We start from the raw sequence: 26,364 nt of genomic DNA, 5'->3' as shown, positions 1-26,364 counted from the left end.
GCTCTTCCCCTGTATCCGCCACTGATATTTTTTCCTCCTTGTTTTATCAAGGTAATTTTAAACAAACCAGCATAATAAATACCTTTAATTGTGGTTATTTATTTCACTGATTAAATATTCTGATACATGACACTGATGAATAAATGAGATGCAGACCTGGCCCAAACAGCAGTTCCCAAGCATTTATCTTTATGCATTACAACTTATTGCCCTTGTAAAATTCTTAAGATAAGCAGCTTATCTACTGTTTGATCTGTTCGAGCATTCCGCCCAACAGACCATGTTTTTCCTTCAGATGCTTCTTAAAAGCCTGTACGATGGCGTTCATGTGCTGTGCGATGGGAAATTTGCATTTTGCTGACTCTTCTCCATAGCAATCAATGTAAGCAAGGAACACTTGAAGGTCATTGGAATGAGACTCCCAGGCCTTGTCGGCGGCATTGAAACATTTCATGCTGATTTTACCCTCGCATGGTTTGTATTCGTCATTTTCTGCAAGATTAGTTAGTTGATTAGCTGGAATTTGTATTACAACACACGACTCAGTGTGTAACACCAGGTATTGATTATATTTATTGAATATATTGGCTGGCCTGAGAGGTAGATGTACGTCTCAGTCTCCTCGAGACAGACCTCTGCAACTTGATGTAGGGTATAAAACGCTAATAACGCAGTTTTACATACCTTAAGGTTACTATTTTTAGCGACTACTAATTCAAGCGTTTTTTTTTCTGGGCAAGTTTTAGCGACTATTAAATTTAGCGATTTTCCGAAAGAACAAAGTGAATTGCAAATGTTAGAAAGTGGGTCCTCGTCAGGGAAATCAGTCATATTCTCCATGATGCTGGCGATCCCAGCTCTCTTCTAACCCTTCTTGATTGTTGTCCTACCTTCTGACGTTGTCATATAGTTGAACAGGGCCACTATATTTAATTTTTTATTCCTCTGGCGGGCGGGGTATTAATTTAACGCGTATTAATTTCGACCGAGACAAATTTTAGCGAGTACTAAATTTAGCGATTTTGGCCCAACTCGCTAAAATCGCTTACAATAGTAACCTTAAGGTAGGTCTCTGTGTTGTCTTTGTCCTTCGAATGTGAAGCGAAATAGAACGCTTGTGAAAAAATAGCCGTGTGAAATTTGGGAGATAGATACACTCGCCTATATTCCAGATTTCTCGCGCACACTTTTCCATCAGCACTTCAAGTTATAGACGTATACAAAACATGGACCCGGGTCCATGGACCACCCCTGTGGACCCGGTCCATGGACCACCTTGTGGACCTGGTCCATGGACCACCCCTAATTTTCAAAAGAAAATCAATTGACGGCAGGTACCAAAACCCAAAACAACGAAATGAAACCACCGAAACGAAACGACCAAAACAAGCTAAACCACCAAAACGAAACCGCCTAAACAACATAAACAGTAATCTCGTTCCCGCATCTCGCGGGTAGACGAAGCCGGAAGGCGAGACTGGCCAAGTAAGAAAATTCAATTTTTTTTTATTGGCTCTTTCAAAGCATGGCTGTCACAGCGCTAAAATTCCCTGAACGTGCGATGCGGCCCCAAGGGAATTCAATGTCTGTATGTTATGCAAATTATAGATCATGCACGCAATCATAATATATTCATTTTTGGTACGTTTCGTTGTTTACAGTCGGCCTCAAAAGAAAAGAAGATTTCGTTTTAGTTCTTTGTTGCATTATAAAGCTATTTCAAACGAATAACGATGTTTCAAAACAGAGAATCTGTCGTAAGAATATTTACGTTTGATTACGTGACCGGATCAAATTTGCATAAAATCTAGACATGTCTCAGACATTGATGTAACCGCCGAAGGAACAGTTTTTTTTTTAAATCAAATATTTTTACCCGACCTGCTACTCTGCTAGACAACAAGACAAAATCACCTAGTAAACAGACTTACCGGAGTCCTAGTTGATTATGTTTCGTTTCGCTCCTTTAAACCGTTTCGGCGGTTTCGTTTTGGTCGTTTCAGTGGTTTCGTTAATTTGGTTTTGTTTCATTTCGTTGTTTTGTGTTTTAGTACCTGCCGTCAATTCATACCCTATCCTCATTCTACACTTTGATTTTCGTTCGAAAATAAGGGGTGGTCCACAGGGGTGGTCCATGGACCGGGTCCACAAGGCGGTCCATGGACCGGGTCCACAGGGGTGGTCCATGGACCCGGGTCCATGTTTTGTATACGTCCTCAAGTTATTTCGCATCACGCTCGGCGGACTAAGAAAATAGAGGGACAGCCAGTCTATGGTACGTCTTGATCTCTGATTGGTTGAGGCTTGCAGAAAAAAAAAAAAAAAAAAAAAAACATAAATTTAATAGCAACAGCCAATCAAAGGGTTGAAAGAAACAAAAACACGTTTCAGAACTTTAATCGCGCATATAGCTTGGACAGAAAATAATATGACAAGCAAGCTAGACACACTATCGACATAAGAGTTCTTATTTCGTGTTTCTTTATCGCACGCCGAATGCATTACGTCACAATAGCGCTCGCTCAAATAAAAGGGCATGCGTAATTTGATTCTCGTCCGAGGTTGTAAACTGACCGTTTTTCACCTAAAATTTCTCGAATTAGGTTGTCAGTAAAGGCAGGAACTGTGTTAATTTTAAATTCGAAACTCTGCACTGAAAAGTCACTCTCTATACTTATGTTCTGAAAGGCCAGTTACGATTCTTACAGAACTTTGCAAACTTACCAATACTTGGCAAATCTTCTTTCTCCATTATATCTGAAAGAGAAAAAATTAGTCTTATTGTATTGTACTAATTTCTCAGAAATGCGAAGAGCGCCTTAATTTTGGTGAATTATTCTTTATGGGGGCAACAACAAGGCCTTGATACTGAGAACAAAGTCAAACCCATTTTCAGTTTATCTCATTGCACGTAAAGTTCACCTGGAATTAAATCCCGTTTGCTTTAGTTCTTCCAACTGAATTTCAGCTATGTCAAAAGCGCCTTGCATATATATTCTCACCAGATTCGTCGACCAGCTTTTTCAGCTCCGAGTAAGCAAGTGCTTCGCCGCACATGTTCACCTTATTGGCGAGGAAAACACGCTGCAACTGATAAGCTCGGTAGAAGTCCAAGATTGTAGTGCTCCCTGCAGAACTAAACGGCTTTGTAAGGCAAGGATACATGGCCTAGTGGCAAAAATAAATACAGAAGTTATTTAGCACGAGCAATTGAATCCACTGTAACCATGCAGGAGCCCAATTTTAAACCACGGTAACTTTACAGATATTCGACGAGTAACAATTCACATTTTTTCATGACAGTTTTTGCATGATCATTTTTGGCGTGCCAAGCTTTTCCTTAAGTTACTTTGCATTTTCAGGGGGCAATCATGTCTTGATAGGTTTGTTCTACAGAATTTTTTGGGTTTTACAGGTTTATATTCAAAGCACTTTGATAACATTTTGCCAAAACGGCTTTGTAAGGCAAGGATACATAGCCTAGTGGCAAAAGTAAATAAGAAGTTATTTAGAACGCGCAATTGAATCCACTATAACCATGCAGGAGCCCAATTTTAAACCACGGTAACTTCACAGATATTCGACGAGTAACAATTCACATTTTTTTTTTCATGACATTTTTTGCATGAACATTTTCGGTGTGCCAAGCTTTTCCTTAAGTTACTTTGCATTTTCAGGCGGGCAATCATGTCTTGACAGGCTTGTTCTACACAAGTATTTGGGTTTTACTGGTTTATATTCAAAGCAGGTTTATTTTCATTTTTTGCATTTTTTTTTTATATTATTTGTGTTTTATAAAAATCTATTGCGGCAACTTTCTGATAGTTGTGTAAATTTGAAATCCAAAATAGCTAGTTAAAGGCAATGCATTCTGCTAAATGTTGACGCCATTTTTGGTATCGACTCATGCAACCCGCTGAGCTACAATGAGCTTTATAAAGAAAGCTTATAACAGGATTAAAGCATTTTCGTCTCTGTTGTTCTACTTTGCATTCAACCTCAGTGCTACTCGATTGTGTTTGTTATAACGGGAATTTCATTCAGTATATCGGCGTTCGTTTAATCGGAGTTTTGGTCCATACTGTTACAGTAATTTTGGTCTGGCCAAGGAATATCGTGAGTTTTAACGGTGACTTCGTTATAATGTAGAACGTTTTTGGGCTTCACTGTGTAATGACACTGGGGAATTAAATCAATAATTCATCTTGATAGAAATGGAACAGCGTCACTGCATAATGCAGCGAGAGTGCATCAAGGATTGATCAGACTTTTTCATGTGCCTATAAAGTTAGACTCGAACCTTAAAAGCATGACAGATTGCGGTTGCCACTGGTGGATGTTCCTCTGGGCGGTCAGCATGAGTACCAAGTGAAATACATTCAACGACTCTGTCATAAGCTGTAGGGTGTTCCACGTCAGCTGCACTGACATAAAAGCTTGTCAAGGTGGTGCAGGCGATGAGCAAAATCATTAGTGGACGCATTATTGACTGGCTGAAAGAAAAAAAAAAAAAGACGCAACGTGTGTTATGGCGAAGGGTTCGTCGAGAGTGGATGGAAGTTTTAAACTGGTGATTATCTTATGCGCCTGCCTGTTACAATGATAAGTGGTAACGCCTGTTTAAAAGATAAGATGAGTTTATAACTGGAAGGTGTGATACGGTAAGCGGGGATGCTTACAACCGGAATTTATGTCGCTATCTGTCTAATAATCTGAGTCCGAGACTCATAAAGCTTCATAGCTAACCTTCAAGATTCATGATTAAAAAAGCTTCAAACCGAGACTTATCACCCATTACAGTCAAGTCGCCGTTACTTGCAATTCTCTTTTATATTAATATGTTTTTCGCTATATCTAAATACAGATCTGCTCAGTATAAGTAAAAGCCTGCGCCGCTGACGAAACAAGAGAACGCTTTTAAATTTAGTATTCTAATATCGCAGTAGATCTCGGCTTTGAAAAGTAATATATAGATTTAGGCAAGCCTAAAAGCGGATCTCCCCATTTATTTAATTTTCACTGGAGCTTACAATGTTTTCATTCTAGTGAATAAGCGGCCAAAGTACTAATGTTTATGGCGGTTTATAGGTTCAAGACAAATTTAAATAGCTCACGGTTAAACCGAATGTCAGCAGTACGACAGAAATAATAATCTTAAAGCGGGGCAAAATCATTACTCATGGCACGAAAAATTACTTTAGAGTACAGTAAATTATCTGCTTTCTAGCAATAGAAAATAGTTTCGCGATCCTGTTATAGTTTCGCAGCAGTTTAGTAGACTCCACAATATCTATTACATTGATATAGGATATATTCAACGAGTAACGCAGAGTCTGTTGGATTAGCTCAATCGGTAAGGTGCCAGTCTGCGGATCCGGAGGTCGTGAGTTCAAATTCCAGAGGGTCAAGTTTTTTTTTTCTTTTTTCCTTTTTCTTTTTTCTTTTTTTTTTTACCCTGTAGCAATAAAATGGTTTGTTTATTCTATCAACCCGATTTAGCTTTCGAATGCTCCTTTATGTACGATGCTGGCCTTACAAATAGACACGAAAGTCATCGATCGATTATGGCTCTCAATGTCCACTTTTTTTTGGCGGTCGATTACTTTCTACACGTAATTTTCAGGCACATTTTGTTTCATTGCTTCTTGTTTTTCTTTTCAAACCTCTTTAAATTTTAAAGGCCGCCTTTATACGGCCGCCTTTATACGGCCTTCTTGCTTCACTATTTCTACCATCAAACTATGGCGGCCATCTTGCGCGACTCCGTACGCCGTACGTACGCGCCCGCGAACCATGCCGCTATCCATGTTGACCATAAAAACTCATTTCCATAGTGTTCCTTCTTTCATACCATTTGCCTGTCTATGGGGCTCCGCACAAGGCGCCTTCGGCGCCTTGCGAGCTCCGCTAAAAAGCTCTTTAATCCAGTATCTTATATTGAAATGATCGACTCTGATTTGGTATTAGATAAGGAAAAAGCTTTTTATCCCATATCGCAATACATCGGCTGACTTTGGCTATAATATGAGGGAAAAGCCATTGACTTCGGTAAAGTTCAAACTTTATTCATTGCAAAATAAACGCTTATAACTCAAGTTAAAACTCCGAAAAGCCAGATTTATTTTCATGCTAAAAATTGCCGATTCCAAGACGCACTTACAGTCAATCTATTTAGCTTCATTTGGTTGTTGTCCCATTTCAGAACATATGTTGTGTCCCTTGGGAATCATTTCTTTCGAATTCAAACGTGACGGCCATAAGGAAACATCGAATCATCTGAAATGGGTTATTTGCATAAGAAGCTAAAGAGCTCTAAGAAAGTTCGCCGGAGAATTCATTTAAAAAAGCCAAGATTTCGATACTTAGCAAATAATTACCAAGGTTCAAGCAAATATAGATGACTATTTTATACTTTTCATATTGGAGGCAGCTGCCTTAAAATGTTCGAAGAGGAAAAGAAAACATGCTGCGCAACGTAATTTTATAACTTGCATTCAAATTAGGTTAAGACACACGCAACATATAACAATTGCATTCAAATTTAAACCTATTTTTTATATTGCCTGTTTCAACTTGATATGATACGTTAAGGTATCAATTGCAAACATCTTTTATTTAGTGAGTTTTATTTTCTGTTAGCTACATTACAAGTAGTTGAACTACGCATTTCAAAACTGAAGAGCTCTCCAGTGAAAAACATGCACCTTGATTCATGGCGGCAACATACAGCGCAAAAGAGGTCCAGTCCAAAAAATAAAATTCGATTCGTACCCCATAAAACGCCGATATTTCAAGATGCTCTGTCATCCTTTACCTCACATAATATACGCTTAGCATGTTTGGCGAGGAAAGAATAAATTAGTGCGCCAATCAAAGCCTCCGATAGCCTAGAGCGCACTAGAAGCTTTGCACGTCGAATTCAGCGAACAAGAGCAGTGCCTTTTTATAAAGAATATTATTTGCAGTACGCACTTCAGCAATAATTAAACTCTATATGTGCAACTTTTAATATAGCGCTATACAAACATAAAGCGTTGTCATAGAAAAAAGTAGAAAAGAATAAAAGTAAATAGGAATTAATTAGCTTAGTTTCATAGCTGGGAGCATTTACCGAAACTCACGAGTTTCATTTGCACACTTTGAGTCCACTTTTTTATGCTGTAGCAAGATAAGTTTTTTTTTTCGTATTTTGAGGCACTTTTAGGCCAATTATACGAATACATTTCATGCGTGCGCTTAATTAATTCCTATTTGACTTTTTTCCTTTTCCTATTTTCTATGACAACCTTTTTCCAATTAGGTGTATTTCTACAACGACGGTGGGATAAGTCACGAATATTAATCGGATCGAAAGAAAAATGATGTTCTTGTAATTTTATAACTTGTATTCAAGGGAAGTTAGAACCATGATAATGTAAACAATTTCATGCAAATTTCAACTTATTTTATACAATGGTCCGTTTCTACATAAGCAACGGTATCAGATACATTTTTTTAGCGATTTTGGGCGTTCTAATCTTTCCGTTAGCTACGTTTCAATAAATTAGTGTCGTCAATCGTTCGCCTAACAACACTGCGTCAACAGAATTCATCTTGTATCTTTGTTGATTCGACTGCAGAGAACATAATTTAATATCATTCACTGCATGATATCTACTTGACTTTGCAATTTTACTATTCGACAGCAAAAGTTTCTACAAACTTCATAGCATTTAAGCCTTTCTTTAATTTGAATAGTATTTATTTATTTTGTTAAGTAGTTATTTATTTTGATACTCACGAGAATCTTCACTATTGAAGGAGGTGAGTAACGTGGAAGAAGAAGAAGAACTTTAGTGGCCTAATTTACCTCTTTAAGTTTCACTGTGGTTAAAGATCTTTTGGCGGTAAACATGTTTGGAAAGACTAAGTTTACCATGTGATAGAGAACTGCTTGCGAAGACAAACGGCTTGATAACCAAAGGGGAACCAATTATTCTGGATATGTTTTTTTCCTTCTAGCGAAACAAATAAAATACACAAAATGTCGTCTTGGCTCAGACATTTCACTCCCACGATTCCTTCCACCTTAGAGGAGGTCTACCAAAAATCACTGAGCGACGATCTGTTTGGCAAACCTAGCAAAATGCTGAGAGCTAAACCTGCGATGGACTAATCAGTTTCTCATTCAGGGTGAGCAGCAATACTCCTGGTCGCTTCATGCTACGGAAACCAGATGATTTTTTACAAGACGATGTGATATTCGCTTGATTCCGACAGTATGCGCCTGTGCATGTTGGCCCCGAGTGCAACTTAAGCTTTAGCTTAGGAAGTAATAGTATAATGTCCGTATGGTTTTCATTGTTTTAAAAATTTTGATATCAACCGGTACACTTTCATAAAACGGCGTCAAAACTGTAAACTTACCAGTCTTCCTCTAACGGTTCTCTGTCTGTATAGTGGATTATACGGGTATGATGTATGATTCACGCTTTTAATAGATTTCTAAGTTGTATTTATGAGAGCCTAGGGATAAATATTCAAAGGGTGCATTCTTTACAACTCATAACAACCAAACTGCCGACAAAATGTTTAACTCGTCGATCTAATTTAAGTTAAATGCGTGATTTGTTTTTGTTAATTCTTTGTGGTCCGTAGGTAAAGAAAACACTAAAACCACTAATAGGCATGGTCAAGAGAAAATAATATGTATATAAAATTGTTTTATTACAGATAAATGATATAGGCAGGTAGTTCTTCGCCCTTATTTGCCCGGGTGGGGGTACCCAAAAACGTTTTATACGGGGATCCAGAGGCTCCGCCCCGAAGTCAAACTTCTCTCGCTCCTCGACACCATCCCTTGCGTTTTGCGCTTCCGATTTTCTCACTTTTTTGCGTTGATAACTAGAAAGGCTGTGAACAGAATAGCCTGGGTAGCTGGTAACTTCCTCGCGGTTCCATCTCTCATAAACAAAGCACTCGCACTCGGTCGAAAATCCCGCCAGCTTGTCGGCTAGGGACTAGGGCAACACTTTTGTCAATAAAACTATCCCTAACCTTTATTCGTCCTTACACCGAAATGATTCGCATATTTACTTTTGGCACCTAAAGGGAGGCCGCTTATTCAAACTCAGGGCACTTATTTGGGACAGGGCGCTTATTTATTTATTTATTTATTTTTTGGAAAAACGACCAAATGTTCAAAACAAAACTTAAACAAATATTAAAATAACTACCAATAACATAAACTGTGACAGTAATAAATTGTTTAAAATAATTGTTCATTTAATATATACGGTACGGTACGGAACGGTAGATGTTCACACTAGGTATGCAACGCTTTCGATTGGTATACATACTCCTTATTCGATGGTTAAACATATAATACGCGCGGATATTTTGCGAATTGCATAGTATTTTTCCGAGCCTGTTAGGGGCAAGGAAAAATACGAGTAATGAGCAAAATGTCCGCTCGTATTATATGTAAAACCAACGAATAAGGGATTTATTATTCCACTAATTTTTCCACTTAGTTTGGGTCCGTATTTCGTAAGTTTGTCCGTCCATATTTTTGCCCTGTTCTACTGTGTTCAGTTTAAGTTCAAACAAAATCAAGGATTTTCATTTCCGTCACTTTATCTCTGCGAGGAATGCTTTGTTTAAAGCCAAAACGGCCAGGCTGCAACGTAAAGCAATGGTACATGTCTAACTTGATTTAGTAAAAGGTGTCTTCTGAATTTTGACACAACACAATTGTTCTGAGCCATATTTCGGCAAGGAGCGTTGAATGAGGCGTAGTTTTAGCTCGAGGTGAACGTAAGTTACTCTAATTTATGTCTTTTTGAACCAAGAAGACTGAATTTACGGCATTTTGTTCAAATCAAGAATTTTACCAATTTAATTAACTTGTTACAATATGAAATAAAATAAAACAAACTTAAACATTGCTAGAGCGAGAGCTGTACTGAAGCTTTCTTAATCCATGCATGGTCTAAAATGAACTATCAAGAGGCGTTTTACATCGACGTTCGCTTCATTTTCAAGGAAATCGGGATTAGAATAACTTAATAATTCATGACTCAGCGAGACGATTCGGTCATTGTTCATGTCACTTCACGGCCGGAAACCACGCATATCGAATTTCTTCTCACTAAAAAGTTTCAGAAAGCGCTCATCGCTAGCTAAACCAATCCGCAAAAAAATCATTAAATGAAGAGAATTCTACTCACATAAGGGTTTGAAGTTATTTCTCCTAGACCATCAGTTACGATCTTTGTAATCTTCTTATCTTATTCATAATACCCCGGATGTAAAAAAAAAAATCGTTGAAAAAGGCCGCAATACCTCCGCGCATTACAACAGAATAATTCTAAGTCTAAAGCCACTGAAATGTTCAAGCCAAATATCGTCATGACCGCCTTCAAATCAGCCCTAAAGTCTAGTTCCGAGTCCTAATTGATGTGGCTAAAGACCTTTGATGTCTAAAGCAAGGACAACGTCATCTGTACATGGAAAAACGTAACGAGTCAAGTGCTCAACCCGCTAAAGCTTTGCTCTAAGCTACGATAACAGCCGACGCATAACTTGCAAATCGTTAGACTTCCACCTTCACAGGACTTAATGATGTCCTACGAGTCAGCGCGCGCGCGACTAGGATTCAAATGATAGAGAAGGGTTGGAGTTAGAGAGGGAGAAAAGAAAAAAAAGTAAAATTGAAATCCCTTCATTAAACAGGGCAACATTTTAAAGAAAGAATGCCGAACAATTCTCCATGTCCTCAAAATAAAAATAAAAATGAAACCCCATACATTCCTTAACAGCCCGAAAGCCACGTTTTTGTCTCGTGTCGTATGACGTTGTCATGACGACACGAGATAATTCTACAGGGAGAAAGGTGCATTCCATGCGTGTTTGCTTTCTGAGGCCGCCGAATTTTCCAGCCATGTCAACATTTTTCCCGCCATGTCAACATTTGCTTTGTGATCGGCTGATCATGAGGCCGCCGGAATTTCATACCAAAGAACAACAAAGGTCGCAACTAACGCACCAGTTTATCAAACTGTAGGTTATGAGTATTTATTGTAAAGGGCTTATTATGTAAAAATACAGGCACGCTTTACTGTTCTTAAAACTTATTTCTTTTTTTTTTACGTTTATTGCTGTAGTTAGTTCACAGTCCTATACGGGTCTTCTGATCGGTGTATCAATCGCAACAAATTCGGTGCACTCCCACGATGATATTAAGCGTTGACCTTATCTGTTAATAAACGACACGCAATGCACCAGAAGAGATGATGTTTTTTTTTTCTGAACTCGCAGCAAACGAGCAAATTCTTAGTGGTCCAACAGGCAACATAAATGGAACAAAAATAAGGCCCCTTTTAGCTGGCGACAGTGCCTATCCACTAACGAACTGGCTAGTGAAACCCAACACGGACAGAGGACGCCTGACTCAGGAGCAGAGAAAGTTTAAAACCTAAAGTTCGGTGCGCTACGATCTGTAGTGGAACGAGCATTTGGCATGTTGAAAGTACGTTGGAGAACTGCGTTGAAAAAGGTTGAACAAAATACGAGCATCCTAAAAAAGACTTACGTGCGTTTTGCACAACAATTGTATGTATCGTTTCAAGTAACAGAAGATAAACAATTAGATAAAGACAATTATTTTGATGCTAAATCTTTAAAAATGTCAACTATGGCGTTTGTTTGTTCCAATGCCTGCTCAGGGCTTCACGGAAAATTTCAGCCGATCTTTCAAATCTTGCGTTGTCCTGTTCCATACTCTTTTCACACATTTCAATAAAAGAACTCTGCAAGCCAGTCTGGAGTCGTACTTTCTCGCTTTTCGTTACTCAGGATGTCGAAATAGGGGAAGCCTTTTTTAATTTTCTGAATTCCATCTTCTCCAGCCAAGCGAAATCGCTGCTTGAACTTCTTGAACTCGTACTCTAGATTCTGCTGCAGTTTCTTCGCCCGCTGTAGCATTCTAGCCCTCTGGCTTTCTAGATCTGTACACCTTTCTTTATACGAAGAATAGATATCGTTCCAGATTTTGATTTTTTTTTCTCCCGACAGCTTACTGAATTTGGGGACCCACGCTTCAAGAAGTTCGTGCGTTTCTTTCTCATGTCAGTCCTGTCAGCAGTCCTGTCAGCAGACTTAACGCGAGGTTTTTTCGTTTTGTATTTGCCGTAGCAAGTACTTGGACATCACTTGCAACTGAAGACTGAGGCGATGGCGTGCTTCTTGCCAGTAGAATTGGTGATCATCGAGAAATGTTTATCAGTACGCTGAGATAAAATCATTTTAAGTCAGCTGCGTTAGGAGGCTAAAAAAAGCCATTATAGCTTGACTTATCTTACAAACATCTCAAAAGTTAAAGGGCAACTCTTGGCTAGAAAACTATATTTCAGTAAAAGCTTCCGAATGTTTCCATAATTATACAGGAAGCAAAAAATTTGAATTCAAAAGCTTTTTTACCGGTTAATTTTAACGTAAAACTTCGTATTTTACCGCTTTTGCGACATTTCGCCATGAACGCTTCGATTATGATCACGAGATGTGATACGTCACAGGTGTGTGGAACCGCAACAAGTCACGAACATGGCTGACTGAAATTCTTGCAGTGAGGGCTCAACTTCTGCTAGCGACTCCACTGTTTTTTAGAGAGCTATAGGAGGGGATATGTCAGAGGATGATCAATAACCTTCTATGGTATTTCAACCCTGGCGTTTTGAGCCTCTGGGGAAAAACAGCGAGACAGGTCACCGCCGCTGTGATTTCGACGGCGACGAATGGTGAGTAAATTAAAGTGCTAAATCAGCTAAATGTACAGTTTCTTTCTCTATTACCTCGGCCACTTGTTTGTGAGCTAAGTCAAACCTGAAAAGCCTTGTTATTATTTGCATGTATGCGAGAAGCTTAATTAAACATGCTTTTATACAACCAAACCTGTTTGCTGCATTTTGTTGTTTATATTCGGTCTTCAAATATTTTTGCTCATGTTTATCACAATAGGTTTTGAGCCTAATGTACACTATCTACCTTGTGCGTTTGAAAGCTTGCAAATACAGAAACGCAAGTTACATTCTTTGTCTCCTCTGTGTTACCAATTTTTCGAAATTCTGCTCGAAAACGAAGAATTCTGCGGGTAGAATGCCAGCTACCGAAACTAAACGATAATGCTCGAAATTCTGCGGCAGATTTTATCTAGAACATACTCAGGCTTGCAGTTAAATGTGGACAAAACTCTGCTGGGTCTCTTCACTTCTTTTGTTGGGAGAAGGGAGTTTGCGCTTTCTGTAGTTGAAACAATTGCCTCAAGGAAACTTTGTTTAAGGTTGTTCGTGCTTGTATGCGTAAAACTGTAGAATGATTTTGTAAACTGATGACTACCACCGGGACTATTACAATCACATGCAGAAAGCTGTGACTTCGAGCAGCTTGCAAAAGCGGAAAAATCGTATACAATTTTGCTTTAAAATATATCCAACAATGTAACGATGTTCAAGAGCACATTGAACGCTGAGTAGTATAAAAACGTACAATTATAAAATGAAGCAGATGTTCTCCCTATCTCCAGTAAACATTGCAAGCATTTAATTCACATGTAACGTAACATAAAAATTAAAAGAGTAATTTTGTCGTGCTTCTTAAAAGTTGGCCCAAGCTTTAGTTGCAATAATATAACCGCATTCAATAGCATATTCAATGTTTTACACAAACGTAATGGCATAATAAAAATAGAGCACATGAATTTTCCATATCTCCCTAAAAATCAAACAATGGTCTCGCGACTGAAATAGAGAAAAAAATTACACAGTCACACGCCACAAGTTGTTACTCAGAGAAGCTTGCAAAAGCGGGGAAATAGCATTCAATTTCGCTTTAAAATACGCCCAACAATATAACGGTGTTCAATACGTATTAAAAGGTAAAAAGTATTAAAAAGGCTTATAGAAGAACTTAGCAGATGATGTTCCCTATCTCCAAAAAAACATCGGAAGCATTTCTGTAACGTTACGATGTATGGACCTTTTGCTGTGACTAAATGTACTAAGACAAAAAAAAGAGTTGTTCTTTCGTCGGGCTGCTTGAAGTTCGGTCCAAAAATTGAAATTCGGTTAACAATGGTTCTAACAAAAAGAAGCATTCAACAGCATATTCGGTTTTCAACGCTATTAAGATGAAGTTTACATATCTCCCAAAAAATCAAACAATTATTTACTGTATGCTTTTAATAAACGCTACTTCACGCAATCGTATGACAAATGGTAATACACGCTATCGTGTGACATATATAGAATATATACAGAATCGTAGACCGCATGCGCTAAATCTGACATCCAAAATTCGGGAATTTCCACTCACGATCAGTAATAACGTAGGACTGTATTTCAACTTTATTCCCGACAGTTCAGTACAACTTACAAAGACGAGTCAACAATCTGCAATTCTGATCATAACAATCTGAACCTTGACTTTCCATACTCGCACTTAAACACTTGTTATCCGATCTCCTTTCGGCTTGCTAAAAGGCCTTATCTCTAAATTGTCAAGTCCATTTATTTTAATTACTTTTGATAACAATCAATGTCTCATCCGGTTCTTGTTTACAATACATATGTTTTGGTTAATTAAATTTACGTGCACGCTATAGATATATTTTTAAGGTTTCATGTCACGGGTTGCGTTACTTGGACAGATAAATGTTTTGCGACAGTTAACAGACTGAAGGCTAACATTACGCAACCAGCGGGAGTCTTGTTTGGCCTGTCACATTTTATATTATCACACCATCTGGTAAGAAAAATGTAGAATTTCTAATTTAGAGCTTTTTAATTTTCTGTAGTGCTAGAAGATTAATTATATAGAAAGAATTAATTTGCAAAATCTATAGAAAGCAGTTGCATTTCTTCTTTCTGAGAGACCCTCATAGCTGCTTAAACTTTTGATAGCTGTTTTGAAATACAACTTTGCATCTACCCATGTGGTATCTTTCCAGATCTATAATCATGCATTGCTTAACACCCGAGGTAGGGGAACTCCCTTATTAGGGCTAAACGGGCACGTGCAGCCCGATAGGGTATGGTTTTCAGGCTTTTTTGTCTTGAACGGGGTATATATTTCACCCCTTTTTGTCTTAAATGGGGTATTCTTGCATGCACCAATGTCAGACAGGATAGACTTATATGCCTGCAGAGGTGTAACAAACCGAATTTTCACACATTCTTCCGTATTGCTGACTTACGTTGATTTCAGCATTGTTACTTAGCTTGATTCACGATCAAGTCTTAAACACGGTCAGGGCTAGGAGGCCAAGGATGCACCTCTCTACCTGGAATTATGTCGAGTACCCCCCCCCCCCCCCCAGAGCTTAACATTGCCACCCTAAATGAAGAAATTATATAACAATTTGACTACTACAAAACAAATTAGCAGTTGCAGCTTCTTGAAAGTTTGATTTCAGTTCAATAAACTTTGTTTGTTTTTTTTCGTAGGGCCTTCCCGTCCGTTACCGTTATTGTTTCCGTTAGGTTACTGTTATTATTGTGTGGCCGGACATATATAGCATATAGTAAGTACTTGTATTACATTTCCTTAACCCTAAACCACCAAGTAAACAAAATAAAATAAGAGCAAGGCTCAGAGGTCAATGAAGTGTACAATATTTCTTTTTGTTTTCTACAGATTCCACAGATTGGATTACATTTTATTGCTTTTTGTTTTCTTTTTTTGATTTTTTTTTCTAAATATTTAATTGCCTGTTTAAGTGAAAATTTTTTGATTTGTGTAAATAGTAATTGCAGAATGATATTTTTTAAATTTGTTTTTGTTTTGTTTTTACTCAAGTCTTTGTAAATATTATTTATTAAAAGTTGTTTTATATATCACAGTGTTGTGTTGATTTATTTGTAACTAGCGGATTGCAAGTCAAAGAACTTGCGACTAAAATTGATAGATTACAATGACATGTACCATCACCACCACCTTTCTATTTGAATTGTTAGGCAGGACGCGCGTGACTTAGAACTGGAGATAATCTTTGACAATGAGGCTTAACCTGTAAAACTAAACTTACCCATCCCACTCCCCAATACCTACCTGTATTGTAAAAGGTACCCCTCATATACGTTTTTTAAAAATACTGCACTTCTGCCCGTTTTTCTAAGTTGCGATTGTTTCCCTAACCTTTCATATACTTCAATTTGTGATAGATGTACCATTCCTGTACAGGCCATTGTAGGGGAAACCCCGGAGAAATTTTCAAAGAGCTCACACTTTTACTTCTTCAATCCACCCCACACTAAATAAATCTCAACAATTGGGATCTTAAGACGGTCACTATTTTCAGCAGCAGGATTCCTATACAATCAGAATGGTCATTTATTCCTACAGAATAGCTACACACCTTTTTAAAGGGTTAGGGATTCATTAGTATCTCGTCAAATTATGTGAATTGTTGATTACATGCCGATCAGACAGAAAATTAGAAAACGCATTTGACGGTAAAAAGAATAAAAAAAGGGGGACAGCCTTAGAATAAACTATAGGTATGTCGATATTGATCCCTCGGAAAGGTAGAATAAAAACGAAACTTAGGATATGATAAATAGTAATTTGCATTTAGCTAGCCTGCGTTGCAGACCAACAAAACCCCGGTATATATAGCCGGCTACAAACAGCGAGAACTAAGATAACGCCCACTTCCAATTGACAGAGTACGAAATAGCAGGCTTAGACTGTATTAGAAAAGAACCAAACATTATGCAGTAGTCAACTGAAAACCAACGCACCAGAACAACTGAAATTACCCAGGAATTAATGATGATGATGCGAATGATGATGATGCGAATAGTACACTACATGTTATGCCAGTTCGAGTTACCGGACTTATCATTTCCTTCTTTACAACCTGATCTACATTTCAAGTTTGACATTGCAGTTTTCGGTGTCTCTGAAGTGAAAATATTACTCAAAATACCGCCAATTTTATAGCTCCCGCCATATTTGCACCCAGTCTTCTTGCGGTTCTGTATCTAAGTGATTCCGCTCACATCTGCCTAGTGCCCAGACGTTCTCCAATTTAACGATTCCCTTGGCTTAGTGGGACTGATCCGAAAAGGGAAATGGACGCCTGGAAGATCTTGTTCGCATTCTTGGCAAAATCCGCTATGTTAATTAATTATACGCAATTTTATGGCAGTTTGTGGCTAATCAGTTGTCTCACAAAAGACAATGAAACTATAGAGTAGCAAAAATCTAAATTCTTTGCTTCAAAGCCACAACGCTATCGCTTTGGTATACACGACACGAGACAGCCCAACGGGCCTTTGATTATAAATCAAGTTAGATGTGCACAATGTATATAGGTTATTCACCAGCCGGGAGGTCCGTATTGGGAAAAACTGTGCCCGAGGTTTTGGTTCCAAGACCGAGGGCACAGTTTTTCCCAATATGGACCGACCAAGGCTGGTGAATAACGTTTTTATTTTTTTTCCTACTTTATTTGTTTTTAAAAGAAACCTTGGAAGATTTTTTCACAAAATCTTTGTTTGTATACGCGCGTCATTTTAATGTTGTGTCGATCGACGGATTAGCAAGAGTGTAATTAAAATGCTGCCTGTTTGTTATTTAATTCGGAATAAAATAGCCTCGCTTAAATGAGCCGAACTAAGAGAAAGGTTTAGCATATTAACTTGACACTGAAGAGATTCAATAAAAGAAATTGAAGTAGTAAATATGGCATAAATGTAAAATTGAGGCAAAGCATTTATATCATTGACAAAACTGAACACTTTTAAATCGATTTCGGCTTCCCGATGAATGTTTTGAAAGGAATTGTGTTCGTAAGATAGTAATTCCTTCTCGGACTAAAAAATATTATCTCCTGGAACACAGTTTCGGTACAGCTAAACATAATTGTTTTTAACGTATTAATAAACTCTGCGTTGATTCCCAGCAGAATTTCTTTGTGATGAACAGTGCGAAAGTGAAACTGAATGAAATGCGTAGTTTGGACGTACGGCACAATATTGCGAGAATTATTTTGACTGTTTTTCATTAAAGAACCTCATTTTCTTGAATGATGTCAACTAGTGTTTTGTTTTGGCAAAAAAGTGGCCGATAAAAGGCAGTTGTTACTCAAAATTGAAGTAAGAAACCGGTGCAGCTTACCGCAATGACGTTAAAATGATTGCGAAATGTACAAACAAGACAAACAACCACAAACTACGAAACTAGAACTCGATTTCGTCGATAAAGAAATGTTTACTCGCCTTTGGAAGAACTTCGAGGCCTTTAATTCCACTTCTATTTTGTCTTTTCACATTTACAACGGTTGGTGAGCAGCTATTTCGATTTTACAGAGCAAATCTTTCATGTTTTCGTTCGTACAACGCTGCAAAATAATTTCGCGCGGAAAACACACTCGACGATTCATCTCGCAACGGATACCGCCCGCTGTGAGCGGGCCGGATTGGAGAATACCGCCCGCTCCCGGAACCAATCAGATCGCAGGATTTGTAGAATACCGCCCGCTCACGAACAAAGAAAAAAATAAAATACGATACAGATCTTGACACCAAACACTTGTAATTGATTACCCAATACTTGCTAAAACGGAAATGTCAAACGGTATTTCTAAGAATGTTCATAAGAATATTTCAGCCTAAAATCGGCAGAAATATAAGAATATTCAGCCTGGGTCGGAAAAACTATATTCTTATATACAAAAAGAGTGTAATAACGTGGCATGTTTTGCGCGTTCTTTTGCCCTAATATGGCAAAATGGCACAATAGTGGAATAATAAATAGAGGATATTACACGGCGGCGCGAAGATATGAATTTTATTTTCGAGTGGTAAAGCATTATTTTACGAATGAGCGCAGTGAATGAGTAAAATATTGCTTTTACCACGAGAAAATAAAATTCATATCTTCAAGCCACCGTGTAATTTTCTTTTTATTATATAGACAAAAATAATGCATGAAGTAAAAGTTCAAACATTTTTATTTATATATATGAAATGGTTAAACACGAGCGACGGCTAAATATAACAATTGAGCAAATTGCCAAACTGAAAAGCAAAATTTCGCGAACGAAAGCTTTCAGAAGATGTAACACGTAAATTAAAAAAAAACAGTCTGTTTATTAGCTTTCATCAATGTCACTGACAATAAATAATTCGCCGTTTTTGAAATCTGTTTCTGCACAAACTCACCGCTTTTCTGATTTCCGATTGCGAAGTCTTGCAGTTCGGCAGCTGGATTTTCCCTCCCTTCGTCTGACTCTCCACAAGCAAGAAGCTCTTTTAAATAATTTCAAGGCATATGAAGCATTAGCATTTTCCTGCTCCTCAGTAAAAGATTTCATTTTGGCTTCAGTGATCTTCACGAATCGATCTCGATTGATCGTCATTTCCAACCGGCGTTGGCAGCTTTGCACAAACAACCGTGCAAAGGCGGGAAATGACGTCATCGATATCCTCACTAGTGAGGATATGGAAAATACGCCACTACAGTCCCGGATGCAGTTTCGTATGAATTTTACGAGTGGTCTATTTTCCAGTAAAACACTCGCGGCTGTATAATAATATGGAATATCCCACGAGTCACTTGTATTTTCTCGGTATACAAACGAGCCTTTACCAAGTGACAAGTGGGATACCAAGTGACAACGGGATATTCCAAAGTATACCACGAAGAAAGTGTTGTCCATCGAGAATTAGATCGCAGCGCACGATGGAAAGGTTGAGTTGAATACTCAAACGCCGGACCCCGATTAAACGCCGGCCTTGTATAAACGCCGGGTCAAATTAAAATTGCTAATTTTTAAATAAACGCCGGGTGCGTTTGTTCGAGGTCCCGGCGTTTATTTGATGTCAAGCTAACAAGTAAATATATTCTCCTGAATGGCACTGCTATGACGTACTAGTACGGTATGCTGCTTTGGAAATTTCAATAAACGTTCAAAAGAAAACTCCGGTGTAACATAGCTATGATGGACGCTGTACAACAAAATAAAACCTAGCAGTGTTCGCGTTCCTGTCTTCACGGCTGACGCATTTTCTTTCTTGCTTAGTGCTCACAGTCGTTGAAATGTCGCCGATTCCTCCAGCTGGCTTTTGTTAATAAGTTGGAGGAGGTCGTTTAAAAACGAGGAGGACGTTGGAGACATTGCCGTTTATGAACTTCAAACTTTGTACCTTTACTAGCATGCTCCTTAATTGTTCATATACCGTTTATGTTCTGTTTGTCACAAATCTTGATTGCAAACGCCAATCCGCAATATTAAAAATACCTTTGGGTATTTATCAACTTTGGATACCCAGGGGCAGTTTTTAGGGGCAGAACGAAGAGAAAAATCGTCCCGCCTTGACTAACTACCCCTTGGTCTCGGAGCTCGGTAACAATAAATCATCTGAAAATTTGACAGAAAATTGCAGTCCGTTAATAAACGCCGGGCCCCGATTAAACGCCGGCTTCAAATAAACGCCGGGTCCACCAAGCCAAGTTTGAAATAAACGTTTAATTGAGGGGCGTTTAATTGAGAAAATTATTTCTTTGGGTATATCCCAGAGGACGTTTTGTAGTAAGACAAGATTGCTTTCCAGGAGTGTGCATAGGCAGTAATTTTAAACCAATTTCAGCGAATATTGCATAAATTGTCCCAGTAGGTGGTACAGATCAGTGTAAATCGGCAAATTTACGACCTAATTTGATATTCCAGCTAGTTTAAAAGAGCAACGGAGCGAACCGATCGCGCTCAAATTATGCCAGACTATAGTTCGAAGACTGTTCTTTCGAGGACCGGGATCTCCGATGAAAGCGAGTCGAGGACAGTTGATTTTTCGGCTACATTCCAGAGGCGGTACTGGATTCTTCGATGTCGAATCGAAGTTGCATGCCTTGTGTAAATATTTGTATTCAATACACGAGTCGAAAGGAGATTGGGCCGAGTGATGGCGGAGTAGGAGCGCGCTAAAAGCCGTCCGCCATCCAAAAGCTTTTCATGGCCGAAAATTTGTCAAATTTTATCAGAAAACGCAGAAACAGATCGTCTACAATTTCTGGAGACGAGACGTCGCCTCTGCATGAAGCGAAAAAACCCAGAGATCTTGCAGAAGCAATAGACGAAAGCACAAGCAGCGAACACGAGGCAAACGACGAAATCATGGATGCTCTCAACAAAATTGAACTCATTGGAGAACAACTGAACTCCATAATCGCGAGACTGAGCAAACTTGATTCAATTGAAAGTTCCGTCAGAAATATAGAGACCAATTTGGCAAATCTCAAGGCAAGAACAGCCAAGCTCGAAAAATTTGAAGCAACGACCAAGAGCGATATAGCAGAATTAAAGAAGTCCTGTACTTTCAACGGCGATAAGTGCAAGGAACGTCAAGACGAGCTTAAGAAGAAGATAGAGGAGCAGAATGAAAAAATAACCTCTCTGATTGAGAGCGAAAGGAAGGTCACTGCCCAAATCAACGACATCATCTCTAAGAACCTCTACCTTGAAGCCTATTCCAGGAGAGAAAACATCAAATATTTCAACATCCCAGAAGCACGTGAAGAAGATACCGAAGAAGTGCTCAGAAATTTTTTGGAACAAGATCTCGGCTACCGCAACGCCCGCAACGTTGAAATTCAACGTGTACACCGCCTAACAACCCGTCGGAATAGCGACACAGCTTCACGTCCAATCATTGCCAGATTTCTTCGATATAAAGATGTCGAGGACATTTTTTCTTTAGGGTGACGACTAGAAGATACTGATTTCCAAATGTTCCGTGATCTTCCACTGGAAATCATTAAGCGCCGGAAAGATCAAATGGCAGTTTTCAAAGAAGCACGACGACAGGGCATGAGAGCATCTTTCAGCAAGAGCCAGCCCGACAAACTGTTTGTAAACGGCAAATTCTGGCCTCCCGGCAAACGTCTAGATGCAGCTGACGAAGCAGATGAGTAACTGTGTTTAATAATTATACCTCATACCTTACTTTCTTTATATATAAATCTCTATGCTACAGGTGGCGGGCGGCTTAGCTGTCCGACAATACTTACTCGATCCGGTCTTCACCATTCGGACCCGCTAGTCGCTTAACCCAAACTGATTAGGATTTTTTATAGTTTTGTTTACGCTTTATTTGTTGATTATTTGCCTAACTTCACGCGCTTTAGTATGTTTATGTGTAATTTTTTGTGTTTTTTCGTGCCACCAACGTGCTTTTCGTATTATTACAACACTTTTTTGTCGACTCCAGTATGCACAGATATACAAAGTACTTCGCCAAAATATTTCTAGATGTTTAGTATACAATTTCTACTTTCAAAGCTTAAAAATACGATTTCTGAGCAGTATGCAAAACAATGTCGTATGTGTTCTTTCCCGATAACGCTTTTATTGTCAAATAATCAAATAGTGCAGATATCGATTATATCACCTTTTATTTCAACACAATATAGATAACAATACAATCACGGTAGCTCCTCTCAATGTACGGGCCTTGGGAATAACGCTAAAAGAAGAGAAACTTTTAATTGGCTCAGATCTAAAAAATATTCGATCTACATGCTGCAAGAAGTACATTGTTCGCAAGAAAATTCACACCTATGGGCTACTGAATGGGGATACAAAAGCCTTTTCAGCTCCTTCTCCAGCAAAAAAAGCTGGTGTAAGCATTCTTTCTAATAACAACTTCGATCTTCAAATCAAAAAAACCTATACCGATGATTCAGGACGCCTTATCTTGTGTGACTTAAAAACAAATGGAAAAATCATAACCCTAGCAAACATTTACTCCCCAAACGATGATGATCCTGCTTTCTTTAAAAATCTCTTTGATCACCTTCAAGATTTCGAAGGAGAAGAAATAATCATTGGAGGCAACTGCAATCTCGTTCTTGATGTAGAGAAAGATAAAAAGGGGGCCTGCCCAAAACACATCACAACGCGCAAAAAACCATTCATGAGATATGCGATAACTCGATCTCGTTGATGCCTGGAGAATATTGAACCCCGAAGAAAGAAGGTATACTTGGCGACAAACACAGCCTTCTGTCCACTGTAGATTAGACTTCTTCTTAACAAGTAAAAGTTTTCTGTGCAGCATTATCTCCGCAAACATTCCACCGGGCTTTAAGACAGACCACTCAATGATCACATTAAATATATCTCTTCACTCAAATCCAAGAGGGCCTGGTTTTTGGAAACTCAACACATCACTTCTGGCCGATAAGGACTACATTGATTTGATAAGATTAACTATCCGTGAAACACAGAATGAATACGAAAACGATGAGTCCATAAACCCTGCGCTTCTTTGGGATATGATTAAACTTAAAACTCGGAAAAAATCCCTTAGCTTCGCTGCTGCCAAAAAGCGCAAAACTTTGAATAAACAGCATGAGCTAGAAGAAAAAATTGCCTTACTAGAGAAAGAACTGGAACAGCCGGCTGCCGTCAGCGAAACGCAAAAAACAAATAAAACACAACAACTTGATTTATTCAAAAGCGAACTAGAAGAGATAATCAAAGTACGTAACCAAGGGGCAATCTTGAGATGTAAAATTAAATGGTACAATGAAGATGAAAAAACACTAAATATTTTCTCAACCTTGAGAAAAGACACTTCAAACTGAGTACAATAAGCCAGCTTAAAATCACTGATCAAGAATTTGTCACATCCGACAGAGAAATCCTTGCTGAATGTGAAACCTTTTATAAAGAGCTCTACACATCCCAGAAAAATGTGATACCACGAGAAAGCGCTTTTTTCCAATCTGAAAATGACGCGGTTCTGGACCACAATAAGGCAATGAGCTGCGAAGGTCATTTAACAGAACAAGAGTGTCTAAAAGCGCTAAAAAGCATGGATCGGGACAAAAGCCCTGGAACTGACGGACTCCCAGCTGAGTTTTACAAAACTTTTTGGAAAGACGTGTCTCCCCTTCTGATAAGCGCTCTCAACTATTCGAATGATGAAGGAAGCCTTTCGATCACACAAAGACGCGGAATCATTAAACTCATACCAAAAAAAGACGCAGAACCACATTTAATTAAGAATTGGCGGCCACTGACTCTCCTTAACTGCGACTACAAAATAGCCGCAAAAGCTATCGCAAATCGAATAAAATCGGTACATTATCCAAAAACTTATCAACAACGACCAGACGGGTTTCCTAAAGGGTCGATTTATTGGAGAAAACATAAGATTGATAGATAACATCATTAACCATGCTTCCCAAAAAAATATCCCAGGGCTATTGCTTTTTATAGATTTTGAAAAAGCCTTCGACTCGCTTGAATGGTCTTTTATTGAGCGCACGCTCCAGTATTTTGGGTTTGGCCCTTCTCTGATAAGCTGGTTCCAAACATTTTACAATAACATCGAAAGCTGTGTCTTAAACAATGGCTGGGGGAGCTGTTTTTTCCGAATACAAAGGGGCGTTAGGCAAGGTTACCCTCTTTCGCCTTATCTATTTATATTATCTGCTGAAATCTTAGCTAAAGCAATCAGATTGAACAAGAGCATAAAAGGAATACATGTAAACAACTCAGAAATCAAAATAAGCCAGTACGCAGACGACACAACCTTCATTCTTAACGGCACTAGGGAGTCATTATCCGCCACACTTAGGACGATCGAAACTTTTGGAAGTATGTCTGGTCTCAGACTTAACAGCAAAAAGACCGAAGCTCTATGGATTGGATCAATGGTGGGAAATAAGGAAAAACTTTTTGCTGAGAAGAACTTTAAATGGCCAGAAAAGAAAGTTAAGGCCCTCGGCGTCTGGCTTTCTACTGATCCTAGCATCACATTAAACATAAATTATAGGGAAAAAACGGACAAAATTAGAAACATTTTAAGCAATTGGAAATATCGCCGGCTAACGTTACTCGGCAAAATCCAAGTAATCAAAAGTCTAGCAGCATCTCAACTTACGTACATTCTAGCCCCTTTGGCGACAAATCATAAAATTATCAAAGAAGTAAACGATCTCTTCTACAGCTTCCTTTGGGACAATAAGGGTGATAAGATTAAGCGAAGTGTCATGATAAACGACTATAAAAACGGAGGTTTAAAAATAAACGGAGGTTTACCCTGTCTGATACTATCAAGACGTTTCAGTGGATATTTTGCGAAAATTTCGCTATCGTGAAAAAAAAAGGCTCGACTACCAAATCAAGCCTCGTTTCCAAGCTCCCCAAGAAAACGATCCCCCCAAAACTTTTTGCTTTGCGTGATGCCTCTTTGCGTTTTGCCTACCTGAGTTATGCCTCTTTGCGTTTTGCCTACTTCCGTGATGCCTGTTTGCGTGATGCCTGTTTGCGTTATGCCTCCTTGCGTTTTGCCTACTTGCGTTATGCTTCTTTGCGTTTTGCCTACTTGCGTGATGCCTGTTTGCGTTATGCCTATTATATTAGCGTGATGCCTGTTTGTATGATGCCTTTTAGGGTTTTGCCTTCTGGCGTTTTGCCTTTTTGCATTATGGCTATTTGCTGAATCGGATTGTTGCCAGTCAACTTTGAATTGATGCATTCCTGATTTCGATGATTTTATTTCAACTACTGAATATTGAATTTTGTCATAGATATACCTCCATAGCAATCAGACAATGAGGTTAAAAAGAATGTAGAAGGAGGACGTTATCAAATTGTTTTCGGGTCGCCAGAATCGTTTTTGGGTTGCTCTCGCCGGCGGGCAATGCTGTCAAGTGACACATATCAGGAAAGGTTGTGCCTGATTGCTGTAGATGAAGCCCACTGCATCAAACACTGGTAAGATTTGTTATTTCGTGCATGGACTTTTCTTTTGTTGCAATTTTTGAGTAGTTCGCCATACAGTCGACTCCCGATAACTCGAACCCTCGCTAACTCGAACTTCGCTTTAACTCAAACCAAAATCGACTCAATCGATTTCCCCTGGATTTCCGTCATACATTTACTTTAATTTTACCCTCGGTAACTCGAACCCTCGATAACTCGAACGTCGCGATAACCCGAAGCAATTTTTGTTTCCCTTCAGGTCATGTTCTATATAATAATTACCCTCGATAACTCGAACCATGTCTGCCAATGCGTGACAAGTCAAAACAAACAGTGCACTGTAGTCCGAAACATTAAATTATTTGAAGCAGCCGTGTGAACTTTTTCCCTTCTTTTACATTACACAAAAAGTGTCAGTTCAGGTCAGGTTCCGCTGGTTTTCACAAAGTGTTGCTTCTCAATCTATACAGTAATTTAGTGACGTATTATTTTATTTTCACTCGACTTCCCTATCTGTAATAATTAAATTTGATTAAGATGTACCCCCATGAATAGGAAAACATTTTTCTTTATTTCCGGTCATTTGTTCTCAACTCCCGATAACTCGAACC

At 38.7% G+C, this 26,364-nt stretch overlaps 1 protein-coding gene, 1 long non-coding RNA gene and 1 pseudogene across 3 annotated transcripts; 2 read left to right on the top strand and 1 right to left on the bottom strand.

The window, feature by feature from the left end:
• Positions 1-79: 79 nt before the first annotated feature.
• LOC144643734 (uncharacterized) lies at positions 80-8,524 on the bottom strand. 2 transcript variants are annotated; one of them, XM_078503081.1, is made up of 5 exons: positions 8,407-8,524; positions 4,301-4,493; positions 3,003-3,168; positions 2,725-2,757; positions 80-492 (listed from the first exon to the last, which is right to left on the bottom strand). In XM_078503081.1, exons 2-5 carry the CDS (start codon positions 4,481-4,483, stop codon positions 242-244), a joined length of 633 nt encoding a protein of 210 aa, XP_078359207.1. In that variant the 5' UTR covers positions 4,484-4,493; positions 8,407-8,524; the 3' UTR covers positions 80-241. The 2 variants fall into 2 exon arrangements, with proteins under 2 accessions (XP_078359207.1, XP_078359202.1); XM_078503076.1 differs by lacking the exon at positions 8,407-8,524 and having other exon boundaries at positions 4,301-4,575.
• Positions 8,525-12,064: 3,540 nt separating this feature from the next.
• LOC144644263 (uncharacterized) lies at positions 12,065-15,869 on the top strand. The gene is made up of 3 exons (XR_013569076.1): positions 12,065-12,776; positions 15,480-15,556; positions 15,670-15,869. It is a non-coding gene; the product is annotated as an uncharacterized LOC144644263 (long non-coding RNA).
• A 5,123-nt stretch (positions 15,870-20,992) lies between these two features.
• Positions 20,993-22,110, top strand: LOC144646179 (uncharacterized; annotated as a pseudogene).
• The last annotated feature ends 4,254 nt before the right edge of the window (positions 22,111-26,364 follow it).

This window comes from Oculina patagonica, chromosome 1 (assembly GCF_052425735.1).
Source record: "Oculina patagonica isolate OP01 chromosome 1, crgOcupat, whole genome shotgun sequence".
Classification (NCBI taxonomy): Eukaryota; Metazoa; Cnidaria; class Anthozoa; order Scleractinia; family Oculinidae; genus Oculina; species Oculina patagonica.
This window is presented reverse-complemented; position numbering and strand designations above follow the sequence as displayed.